At 39.3% G+C, this 13,274-nt stretch overlaps 1 protein-coding gene across 3 annotated transcripts in view; it reads right to left on the reverse strand.

The window, feature by feature from the left end:
* The window catches only part of KAT6B (lysine acetyltransferase 6B), a 290,388-nt gene that overhangs the window by 159,138 nt on the left and 117,976 nt on the right, over positions 1-13,274 (reverse strand). For all 3 annotated transcript variants that reach the window (XM_053692145.1, XM_053692144.1, XM_053692146.1), the window contains one exon: positions 9,052-9,160. In XM_053692145.1, the coding sequence (XP_053548120.1) occupies positions 9,052-9,160 (109 nt within the window). The remainder of the gene's footprint in view (positions 1-9,051; positions 9,161-13,274) is intronic.

The following is a 13,274-nucleotide window of genomic DNA, read 5'->3' on the forward strand; positions in this document are numbered from 1 at the left end:
GCTCTATTGCAAGTCTCAGGCAAGATCTTTCTCTGCTATTACAGTTTAATAGTTGTGTCTGGGGTCAGGCCTGTTAGATGCCTCTTGTGAAGCGAGCAGTCAGATAGAAGTGATTAGTGCATCGTTCCCACATGATTAGGAGCCGCAAGATGACTTATTCTGAGGCTGCTTCTAAACACAGCATTACGTGGGACATCGGAGGAGCTAATTAAAGATAATTTGATCTTAATGAGGCAGAGAGAGGATCAGCTGCTAATGCTGACGGAGGCTGATCCATGAAAGTCGTGCAGAGTTTTATCTCGGGGGAGAGAGAGAAGGAGGTGGAAGGGTTATGCTCTCATTAACTCCCGCTATGCCAGTATTATTTCACAGGATTTGTTATGGACGCTGCCTTAAGAATGTTCAATACACAATTCTGAGCATTTGTTTGTGGCTAACAGAAAGATGCCATATTTGCTAAGGGATTATTTTAAAGTCAAAAGAAAAGGGGAAAAAGGCTATTTTCCCTGTGATGGCCCTTTCTTAAAGGGACATCTACCCATCATTTTTCTTTCATGATTAAGATAGAGCATATCATTTTAACCCCTGTACGTCGCTGGTCTTTCTATGGGGTGCTGCTTTCAATAGTGGCAAGACCACACTATTTTAGCAAGCCTTCCTGATGGAGGGTCTAATAGCGGGGTCCTGCCACACAATACCCTAACGACCAGCAAAGTTCAGGGTACATTAAGGGGTTAAACATCTTTCCAATTTACTTCTGTTAAACAACTTTCAGATTTACTGCTAATATTTTTGCTTCACTCTCTTGGTATCCTTAACTGAATAAGCAGTAATGCACTACTGGGTGCTAGATGAACACATTAGTAAACCAGTGACAAGAGGCACGCATGTGCCGCCACCAATCAGCAGCCGGCACCCAGCTATAGAGCCGACCTATGTATGCTTTTCAACAAAGGATATCAAGAGAACAAAGCAAATACAACCATTTACGTAAATAGGTAGAGAATGCAATTTTAAACAACTTTCCAAATTCATGAAAGAAAATATTGTGTTTCATGTCCCTTTAAATATGTTTCACATAATTTGACAGGATGTATGACCAATTTAAAGGTTTTCTAGAAACACTGCACTGCAATCCTTCTGGCACTCACAGGCAACTGGAAAATCTTTCCAACTACTAAACTATGAACATACCAAATCTAGGATGGCAGCACAACCCCCCTGGGTGATGTGGGACAGTGATGAAGACAAAGACATTATGAATTTTAAAATGATAAATGAGGAGCATTAATATATTGATTCTAGTTGGCCCGGAGGGGCCAGTGGTGTATGGTTTAAGGAGCCAGAGAAGTATACAGATATATTTATACAAAATATAAAAGAAAAAGAGGGAGGAGCCATATATCTGGCTATCAAGATTCATCAAACCCTGGTCGTACAAGACAATGTTTGCTTTTAACTAAAGTACTCATATTGGGGTTTGCTGCACCAAATGAACTAATGTACGTTGTCACCATATGGCAAATAAGACAATGTGCAATAAAGTGATCGGTGGAAACAATATTGTGAGACAATCCTAATGAGCATTCTTTATAAAATATTATACCTCACCATGAGGTTAAATACAGAGAAGAATAATAATAATAATAATAATAATAATAATAATAATAATTGTTGTTCCTAATGCAACTCACCCAATACTTAAAAGGGACAGTAAAGTAAAATTTACACTTTCATGATCATGATTCGGATAGAGCATGTAATTTTCAATTTACTTCTATTATGAAATTTGATTGGTTCTCTTGGTATTATTTGTTGAAGAGTAAACCTAGGTGGGCTCATAGGACTTCAGGAAAGTGCACGTGTCTTTACTATTTCAGCAGTATTTGTAACTTTTTATAAAATTTTTAAAAACAATGTTGCAAACACTACTTCCATAGACTGCTAAAGACAAATGCACTCTCCTGAAGTCCTATGAGCCCACCTAGGTTTACTCTTCAACAAATAATACCAAAAGAATAAAGCGAATTTCATAATAGAAGTAAATTGGGAAGTTGTGTAAAACTGCATGCTCTATCTAGACCATGAAAGTTTAATTTTGACTAAGCGATATTGTATAGGGACTTTAATTGATCACTTCTAATAAAGATGCACTATAAGTTTCTAATCTAGCCGTGTCATTCTAAACCCTGTGCTCCAGCTGCCCTATTCAAAACTTATATATTTCTTTTGAGCCAACAGTTTTAACTGTTCTCCAATTGGCGCTCAAGCTATAGCTAGAGCACCGATTGAAGAAGAGTTCAAACCATTAGCACACAAAAATAGTTTTGAAGTGGACAACTGGAGCGCAGGGTATAAGAATGGCAAGGCTAGATTAAAAAGTTACAGTGCATCTTTATTAGAAGTGATCAATTAAAGTCCATTTAAAATATTGCTTAGATTCCGGACCTGATTTTAAAACATGTAAAGTTGGCCTTTAAAAACATGTCAAGATTACCATCACTTTGAACACAGAAGATGGTCGATTCTCCTGGACCACTACATAAAAATAAAAAAAAAGATATATGGAGGCAAACATTGACCCATAAAGTCAAATACACAAAGAACATATCACCTAATCTAAAGAAGGATGTAGTAGAGAAGGACCATCACAACAGAATCACAGGCTGAACAGGGCACAGCTGAACATCATAACATAATACAGGGGCAAGTGGACAAGATCGGAACAATGTTCTGGAGTAAACAAACCAGAAAAAAAACGGAAGTCATGTGACCACAGTGACGCTCAGACTTCAATTTTCCCAGAATGCCAGTGATTGGATCCTGGGGGCTGCCTACGTTGCTAGGCACATCCCCCAGTTGGATTTTCGGTTTACTCGAGGAGGGGAGCAGGACGCTGAAAAACTTTTAAAGTGTTAAAGCCCAGTGCTTTTAGGATAGCATGGATTGTCGAAAAAGTGTCAAAGGGTTAACAGTGTAGACAGAATTGGCAGGGACACCAAAGAGCATTGTCACAATTCATATCTTGGGAAACACAGGTGATGAGATCACCAACAACTTGTTGGCAGCCATTATGAAGGTTAAGAGGTGGCTAGACTTGCATTGGCCAGCACCAAAGGACATACTATGAGGTTCTGTGATGTTATGCGCTCACAATCCATTATTGTAGAATGTCAATAACCACACATTTTCAAGACAGTCCCTTGTTTAATAGAAAAAGGAGTTACAAAAAAAAAAAAAAAAACCATAAATAATACTTACCTGATAATTTCATTTCCATCTGTATGAGGAGAGTCCACGGCTTCATTCATTACTTGTGGGAAATACAGAACCTGGCCACCAGGAAGAGGCAAAGACACCCCAGCCAAAGGCTTAAATACCTCCCCCACTCCCCTCATCCTCCAGTCATTCTGCCGAGGGAACAAGGAACAGTAGGAGAAATATCAGGGTATAAATGGTGCCAGAAGAAAAACAAAAGTAATTTAGATCCACCCAATGGAGAACCGGGCTGGAGCCGTGGACTCTCCTCATATAGATGGAAATGAAATTATCAGGTAAGCATAATTTATGTTTTCCATCTTAATATGAGGAGAGTCCACGGCTTTATTCATTACTTGTGGAAAAAATACCCAAGCTCTCTCATTCAGAGGACACTGAATGAGAAAAAACGGGAGGGTAAAAGAGAGGCGGACCCTATTCTGAGGGCACCACATCCTGCAAGACCTTTCTCCCAAAAGCTGCTTCTGCCGAAGCAAAAACATCATATTTGTAAAACTTTGAAAAAGTATGTTAGGAGGACCAGGTAGCTGCCTTAAAAATATGCTCCATAGATGCCTCATTCTTGAAGGCCCAAGAAGAAGCCACAGCTTTAGTTGAGTGAGCCGTAATCGGTTCCTTCGAAGAAGAAGGGTTAGGACACAAGGAAGGAACTACAATCTCCTGATTAATGTTGCGATCCGACCCAACCTTAGGGAGAAATCCCAACCCAGTGCGAAGGACAGCCTTATCGGCATGAAAAACCAGGTAAGGAGGCTCACATTGCAAGATCGCCAACTCAGAGACTCTGCATGCCGAAGTAATAGCTAGTAGAAAAAGAACCTTCCAAGACAGTAATTTAATTGCAAGCGAATGCATAGGCTCAAACAGAGCCGTCTGCAAAAGCCTAAGAACCAAATTCAAACTCCAAGGAGGAGCAGAATATCTAAATACAGGCCTGATCCTGAACAGAGCCTGAACAAAAGACTGTATATCAGGAAGCTCAGCGAGCTTCTTGTGTAACAACACAGATAGAGCCAAAATCTGTCCCCTTAAGGAACTGGCGGCAAGTCCCTTCTCCAAACCGTCCTGGAGGAAGGAAAGGATCCTGGATACCTTGATCTTATGCCAAGGATACCATCGAGCCTCACACCAGAATAAGTAGGTCCTCCACACCTTATGATAGATGTGTTGTGTAACCGGCTTCCTGGCTTGAATGAGAGTATCAATCACACTCCACACAGTCAGCCTCAGAGAATCTAGATTTTGATGCACGAAGGGCACCTGTACCAGAAGATCTCTGCGACAGGGTAACCTCCATGGAGGGGACGATGACATCCTCACCAGATCCACAAACCACATCCTTCACGGCCACGATGGAGCAATCAGAATAGACCATGCTCGCTCCTGCTTGATGCGGGCCACTACTCAAGGTAGAAGTGGTAATGGTGGAAATATGTAGACAAGGTTGAACCCCCAAGGAACTGCTAAGGCATCTATCAGCTCTGCCTGGGGATCCCTGGACCGCAACCCATATCTGGGTAGCTTGAAGTTGAGTCTGGGAGCCATGAGATCTATCTCCGGCGTCCCCCATCTGTTGCTAATCTCCGCAAACACCTCAGGATAGAGGCCATTCCCCCGGATGAAAGGATTGTCTGCTGAGAAAATCCACTTCTCAGTTGTCCACACCCGGAATGTGGATCGCTGACAGCGAACAGTTGTGGGTCTCCGCCCATTCCAGAATCTGAGATACTTCCCTCATGGTTAGGGAGCTTCTCGTTCCCCCGACGGTTGATGTAAGCCACCGAGGTAATGTTGTCCGACTGGAATCTGATGAACTGGGACGAACCCAGGAGGGGCCAAGCCCTCAGAGCATTGAAGATCACTCTAAGTTCCAGGATGTTGATTGGAAGAAGCGACTCCTCTCGATTCCATCTGCCCTGTGCCTTCCTGGTACCCTAAACAGCTCCCCATCCTGAGAGGCCCGCGTCCGTAGTCATAATCTTCCAGGATGGCTTCAAGAAGGATGTCCCCTGGGACAGCTGATCTGGACAGAGCCACCAAGAGAGGGATTCTTTCGACTGGTTGTCTAGAGAAATCTGTTGGGATAGATCTGAGTGATCGCCATTCCATTTCCTCAGCATGCACAACTGGAGAAGTCTCAGATGGAATCTGGCATATGGAATGACATCTATGCTGGATACCATGAGCCCAATCACCTCTATACACCAGGCCACAGATGGCCTTGAGGAGGTCTGAAGTGTAAGACAGCTGGAGGCAATATTGCAATGTCTCTGATCTGTCAGGAATATCTTCATGGATATGTAGTCAATTATCGTGCCCAGGAACTCCACTCTGGTACTGGGAACCAGAGAACTCTTTCCTGAGTTTATTTTCCATCCATGAGATCAAAGAAGAAGAGCTCTTGAATGGTCCTCTGCCAGCCTGCAGGACGGAGCTTGGACCAGGATGTTGTCCAGATAAGGCGCTACTGTAATACCTCTGGATCTCGCCACTGCGAGCAGAGCTCCCAGAACCTTTGTAAAGACTCTTGGAGCAGTAGCCAGACCGAAGGGAAGAGCTACAAACTTGAAGTGCTGGTCCAGAAAGGCAAATCTTAGGAACTTAAAGTGATCCTTGTGTATTGGCACATGAAGGTAAGTGTCCTTCAAGTCTATCGTAGTCATGAACTGTCCCTCTTAAACTAAGGGCAGAATAGACCTTATTAACGATGGGACCGACAGAAACTTGTTTAAGCACTTTAGGTCTAGAATTGGGCGAAACGTACCCTCCTTTCTTTGGGACCACGAAAAGGTTTGAATAGTACCCTAGACCTCTTTCTGCTAGAGGTATTGGTACAATTACTCTTGGAGAGGAGAGATCCCTTACACATTCTAGAAAGGCATATAGTTTCTCTGGTTTTGACAATAGATCCTGCACCTTTCTCATCCAAGCCACCGCGAAAAAGGATAGTCTGCCCCCTACGCAATCCAGTGTGATGAAAGGCAAAGAATAACTGGGGGATGAGGGGAGTGGGGAGGTATTTAAGCCTTTTGCTCAGGTGTCTTTGCCTCCTCCTGGTGGCCAGGTTCTGTATTTCCCACAAGTAATGAATGAAGCCATGGACTCTCCTCATATTAAGATGGAAAGAGTGCTTTACCCCTACAATTATATAGGAAAAATTCTAACTGAATAATACAGGAACGATTTTTAAGATATTGTTTGCATCTAACTGCTTGATAGTATACAAACCAAGTACAATGTTTCACATCTAGATACATGATTCTCAGAGGTATTATTCACACACCTATGCTATATATTAATATCTAGAGAGTTTAAGCAGACAGAATCTATTACACTGAGCAGCTGTGGTAAAGTTAACTGTGCAAGCAAGGACTTTATAATTACTGATAGAGTATTAGCTAGATAGTTTTAATCTCATAATCTGACATCCCACATATTAACAGGTCCTCTTACTACAGCATTATTTCTAAATTTATTAATAGCCGGCTACAAAAGATATTGTTTGTATCCGACTGCTTGATATTACACAAACCAACCATGTACAATGTTTCACATCTAGATACATGATTCTCAGGAGGTATTATTCACACACTTATGCTATACATTGATATCTAGAGAGTTTAAAAGGGACAGTTCACCCAAAAAATTCTCCCCTTTAAATTATTCACAATGTTCCTTTTAACCTGCTAGAGTGTATTAAATTGGTTACAAGTAGCTCCTTTACTCCTATTTCAGCATTTGAAATAGCTGATTTAGCCTGTAGTATCGCCACCTACACTGAACAAATTAATACTGGAGTATAGGCTATTGAATAGCCTAAGTATACACAGCCAGCAGAAGAGATTACACTCTCAGTGGGATGCAGGATAGTTAAGTAATAAAATGATCATTTTCCATTGTTCTCTCTATGAATTGAGCTTTGGTGTTCCAGCCAAATAAAAGATAAGGAAGCAAATCTGTTTACACAAACTTAGAACATAATGAGATCTGATATCACATTTAAGTTCAACCCATTGTAATAGGCTGTGGTTTCAAAGCACAAAATCAGCTACTTCATATACACAAATAAGCATGAAAATTGAATTTCTCAAATATTTTATACTCTGCAGTTGGTATAAGTCATTTAAAATACATTAATGAAAAAACAATTTCACAGTGTACTGTCCCTTTAAGTGTTTTTAAACGTGTATGATTTATACACTATATATTGCCCCCCTAACAGGTGCTTGTCGATTACAAAAATATTTGTCACCTATAGGTACTTACCATTAGTACTACTTTACCTACTATCTTGTTACTATAGTCCCTTGTTTAAACATACTTTGCACGGTTCAGTATAAGAAGAGATGGGTGGAAAGAAACATTTTTACAAACAGATATAAAAAAGTAGACTAGAAAATATCTCATGAACATCTCTATGTAAAAAAAGAAAGATCTCTAAATTTCTCTATTATCAAATTTACTTACCTAGGAGGTAGGTTAGGGAGCAGCAATGGACTACTGGGAGCTAGCTGGTGAATGGTGACTGTACACATACACCTCTTGTCATTGGTTCACCAGATGTTTGTAGCTAGCTCCCAGTAATACATTGCTGCTCTAGACATTATTTTAATGGAGCCTTGAAAACCTTTGCAGACATTAAACACATAGAACATTTTATTATGCACTACTGGTTGCATACGACACATTACACACATTTTTACACTTTATATGTCCCTTTAAGATATCTCAGTTTTAGAATTTACTCTTCCCCCTACTTCAACCACCTTCAGGTACCATCCTGTTTAACCCCTTTCAACATTTGTTCTATTTATTTACATTATCTATCTGTGCTACATATAGCTCATGAAAGACTTTTTTACAACCAGCTAAGGGGTTCATTACAATCTATCCGATATCAGCTCCCGATAATAAGATTTTGGTTTCAGCCAAGTGAACACAATAAAAATTCGATTCAGGCACTAAAAGCCCACAGCCGCAATTGTTTTTGGTTTTTAAGTTGTTGCTATTGAGTAGAGTAAATATGGTTTTAAGAAGATTGTGTTTTCATCTGTACGATGTGGACAATTAAAGGGATGGTAAACTACTGTAACATAGAATTAGCGTTTTTTTAAGTTTAAAAAAAAATAATGTGAGTTTCATTCATGAATTTGTTTAAATCGCAATATAAAAAGAAATATTTATGAAAATTCTATTTTCTTACTTATATCCTCCTCCCGTACCACGGCCGCCATTAATATTACCCGGTCACGTTTTTTGAATAACCAGTGACAGCTCAGGCCAGTCGGCGACACTCCTCTTTCCTAACACGCCCTTGCAATGATCTGCGCATGCCCTAACTATTGTATTGGTTTCAGAGAGCGCTCTACATCGGAATTGGAATTGTAACGCAAGCGCAAAAGAAGTGAAGATGATTGACATGTCAAAGCGTTGACGCGGGTAGGGGTGGTTATACTGAATCACAGGGATGAAGATTGAACACGGAAGTAATGGCAGGGGAGGAGAAAGGAACGGTAACCCTGTGATATTAAAGTATTTATTTACTACATTTAGGAGTAAAGTTTTTAAAGAAATATATAGGCAAAATACTTTATCAGTGCTAGAATATAAATATTAGAATAGTCAACTCTTAAAAATTTACCATTACTTTAATAATGTATTCTTTAGAGCTAAAACGACATTTCTTACACAAAGTTTTGACAACCACAAGAAATGATGGCAATAGCGTGTTCATGCCCGTGTTATAAAACAAAACCCATAAGCTTTACTCACCACTGCTTCCACAATCTGCGCAGGAGATCAGCTCTTCCTGCTTCTTCTCACGATTCGATTCTTTTGTCCCCAAGCAGAAGCTACAGATGGGAATGGGATCTGCTCGAGGCTGCAAGAAAACCATAGGAGCATAGGTGAGAATGTTTTTATCTTGGCCATAGGAAGGATTATTGGCTAAACAGCAAACAAAAAAATAACCATAACAGAAGCTAAATGTATTTACTTAACAGAGCTGGTTACTATACAGAAGAATACTTTAGCTAGGGAATAGATTACCAGTTGCCAAAGTTAAAATTAAACTTTCCGGATTCAGATAGAACATTCAATTAATAAACATCTATTTTTATATTGACATTTTCTGAGGCATCTGCTCCTACATGTGTAAGAGTTTACATATGTATATGCCTGTGATTGGCTAATGGCTGTCACATGATACAGTTTGTATTACTACCACCAGTAGCTATGTGTCAACCAACATGCCGATCACCAATTATGTCCTGGATGGGAGCTGCGATGCTTGTGACTACCAAGCAGGAATTTTCTAAAGACTAATAAAATGACTGCTATTGCATTAACATTTACTGAAAAATTACTTTAAAATATATTTAGAAATTGAAAAAAAAAAATCTATTACATTTGAAATATAGGCCACATATAGTCATATACAGTATATGTGGCCTATATTTCAAATGTAATAGCTGTTCTCCCCAGTACCTATTTAATTGGCACATCACATGGCTGACTTTACTAACCACCTGGCTAAAATAAAAGCCAATTTTAAGCTAAAACCGGCTGGTAACTTTTTTATCATGGTTTATTGCACAAATCATCATTGAATCAGTTTATGTTAAATTATGAAATTAATTAGTGCTTTGGCTAGCTTAACTAACATTTACAAACAGAAAATGTTATAATACTGAGGGTGTACTGCACTGCCACCACCTGGCCATTTCATAAAGTCATCACTTAGCGGAAAACAATTGCTGCGGACAACACTGTATACTGTTCTATTGCAAGTGCTAGCTGTATCTCTCTATTACACAACATAGCACATTGGATGATTTCACTATAATTTAATTTCTGCACAAGCTGCCGCACTACCCACTTGTTACAACAAAAAGAAACTGATAGAGATTATTATTAACACAGCATGAGTGTGATTGCGCAGATATTCACAGTACAGTATTGTGTAAATCTGTTCCAGCTGCTGCCCGATTCCTCTGTGCTACAGATGGGGAAGCAGCGATCTAGCAGGTATTGAAAATCCACTTATCCCCTTAATGGAGAAAACCAACAAGAATGACAGGAGGTCAATTGGTGAGACTGGAAATCTCGCGGCTGTATTAAAGACCCTTTCATTTGTCTTCAGGATATAAGAATTTCCTCAACCAACATCTTTAGCTGGATGTGCTGCAAACCCTCTGGCAGAAGGGGTTTCAGAGTATTAAATACCAGAAAGGCCTGGCGTTGCGGCTCACTGACAGCATAAACGCTAATACATCATGCTCACACACTCTGCTAATTGAAACAGAATTTTAGAAAACTGGGAACATTTAACGAGTTCTGATCAAATGTATGGGTTTTTTTTTTTAACCCTTTCTACGGTAAAGAAACTAAATATCTAATTTCAGGATAAACTCAGAATACATCTCTCTGAAATATATTAAATAAATTATATACTAAATAATTCTAATTTGTTTTTACTATTCCATATTTCGGAGGCAAAAAGACCCTTGAAAATAAGTACAGACCACTTGGTAAAAACAAACAAACTGCAGGCTCCTACATTTTTGTAAAGTTTTATAGATCTATGGTAGCTCCTCTCCCGATCCCAGTACAGTACAATGAACTCTGGCAAACAGTTGATAAGAGTTCATTGTATTCAAAGATGCTGCAGGAACACACTTTCAAATGTGCTGCTCTTTCTCATACCTCACAAAGAGTTACATTTCTGTTGTTGCCTCTTGTTAACAAATTTTCTATAGCCAATAATGCAGGAATTCAATTTACAGTATAGAAGGTGGCTATATCAAATGACAAAATAAAAAAATGTAAATGAGCTATTTGTAAACAATGTAATACCCTCTAGTAGGACACATTAAAGAGGAGAAAATGTTATTGCCCCTAGTGCATGTTAACTACACAAACACACTGAGTGCAGGAGAAGCTCCTCTGTAACATTAATATTCTGAAAAACAACTTAAAGGGACAGTAAAGCCAACATTAAAATAGAGCAGCAATTTTAAACAACTTTTCAATTTTCTTTAATTATCCAATTTGCTTTCTACTCTTTGTATCCTTTGTAGAACAGCATAACTAGATGGCCTTAGGAGCTGCAATGCACAACTAGGAGCTAGCTGCTTATTGGTGGCTACATATATGCCTCCTGTCATTGGCTTTTCAGAAGTGGAGTAAAATTAATTAAAAAAAAAGACAAAAAGGAAAGTTGTTTACAATCTCAGTGTTTTTCAAATCCAGTTCTAAAGTACCCCAAATAGGCCAGGTTTTCATGATATCTGAACTCGAGCAGAGGAGAAATAATCAGCTGACGGGCGAGAATGGGTTAGTAACCATGGTTACTAATCAGCTGATTATTTCACATTTTGCCCTATTTCAGATATAGTGATAATCTGGCCTGTAAGGCGTACTTGAGTACTGGTTATGATGATCATTACTATATCTTAAGCATGGACGAAAAATGTTGGGCTTCATGTCCCTTTAAGGTTTTTTTGTAGACAAGAAGATAATGTAAATATTTACCAGCCAGTATTGTAACCCCTAGACGCCTTTAGGCCGCTCCATGCCGTCCTAAAAGCACTGGGCTTTAAAAGGGACAGTGTACACCAATTTTCCTATAACTGCATGTAATAGACCCTACTATAAAGCAGAATATGCAGAGATGTTGATCTAAAAATCCAGTATAAAACCTTTTAAATAAATGCATACTTATAAGCTCCCAATTTAGCACTGTTGATGAGGTTAGGCTGGGACACCCACTGAAATGAGCTAGAAAGCAAAAAAGAGCAGACACTCCCCCCTCCCCTACATATGAAAAGGCCTTTTACAGAAACAGGAGCAAGCTGGAGTCTATAGACCTCAGTATACATCTAAAACTTTGGGGCTTGTTTAGGAGACTAAAAATCAGCACAATGTTATTTAATAAATAAGCAGACCTATACATTTAAAAAAAATGACACACCCCTGTCAAAATGTCAGGTTTCTGTGATGTAAAAAATGAGACAAAGATAAATCATTTCAGAACTTTTTCAACCTTTAAAGGGACACTGAACCCAATTTTTTTTTCTTTTGTGATTCAGATAGCGAATGCAATTTTAAGCAACTTTCTAATTTACTCCTATTATCAATTTGTATCGTTCTCTTGCTATCTTTATTTGAAAAAGAAAGCATCTAAGCTTTTGTTTAGGTTCAGACTCTGGACAGCACTTTTTTAATTGGTGGATGAATTTGTCCACCAATCAGCAAGGACAACCCAGGTTGTTCACTAAAAATGGGCTGGCATCTACACTTACATTCTTGCATTTCAAATAAAGATACCAAGAGAATAAAGAAAATTTGATAATAGGAGTAAATTAGAAAGATGCTTAAAATTTCATGCCCTATCTGAATCACGAAAGAAAAAACATAATTTATGCTTACCTGATAAATTCCTTTCTTCTGTAGTGTGATCAGTCCACGGGTCATCATTACTTCTGGGATATTACTCCTCCCCAACAGGAAGTGCAAGAGGATTCACCCAGCAGAGCTGCATATAGCTCCTCCCCTCTACGTCACTCCCAGTCATTCGACCAAGGACCAACGAGAAAGGAAAAGCCAAGGGTGAAGTGGTGACTGGAGTATAAATTAAAAAATATTTACCTGTCTTAAAAACAGGGCGGGCCGTGGACTGATCACACTACAGAAGAAAGGAATTTATCAGGTAAGCATAAATTATGTTTTCTTCTGTTAAGTGTGATCAGTCCACGGGTCATCATTACTTCTGGGATACCAATACCAAAGCAAAAGTACACGGATGACGGGAGGGATAGGCAGAAGGAACCACTGCCTGAAGAACCTTTCTCCCAAAAATAGCCTCCGATGAAGCAAAAGTGTCAAATTTGTAAAATTTGGAAAAAGTATGAAGCGAAGACCAAGTTGCAGCCTTGCAAATCTGCTCAACAGAGGCCTCATTCTTGAAGGGCCAAGTGGAAGCCACAGCTCTAGTA

Source organism: Bombina bombina, chromosome 9 (genome assembly GCF_027579735.1).
Source record: "Bombina bombina isolate aBomBom1 chromosome 9, aBomBom1.pri, whole genome shotgun sequence".
Taxonomy (NCBI): Eukaryota; Metazoa; Chordata; class Amphibia; order Anura; family Bombinatoridae; genus Bombina; species Bombina bombina.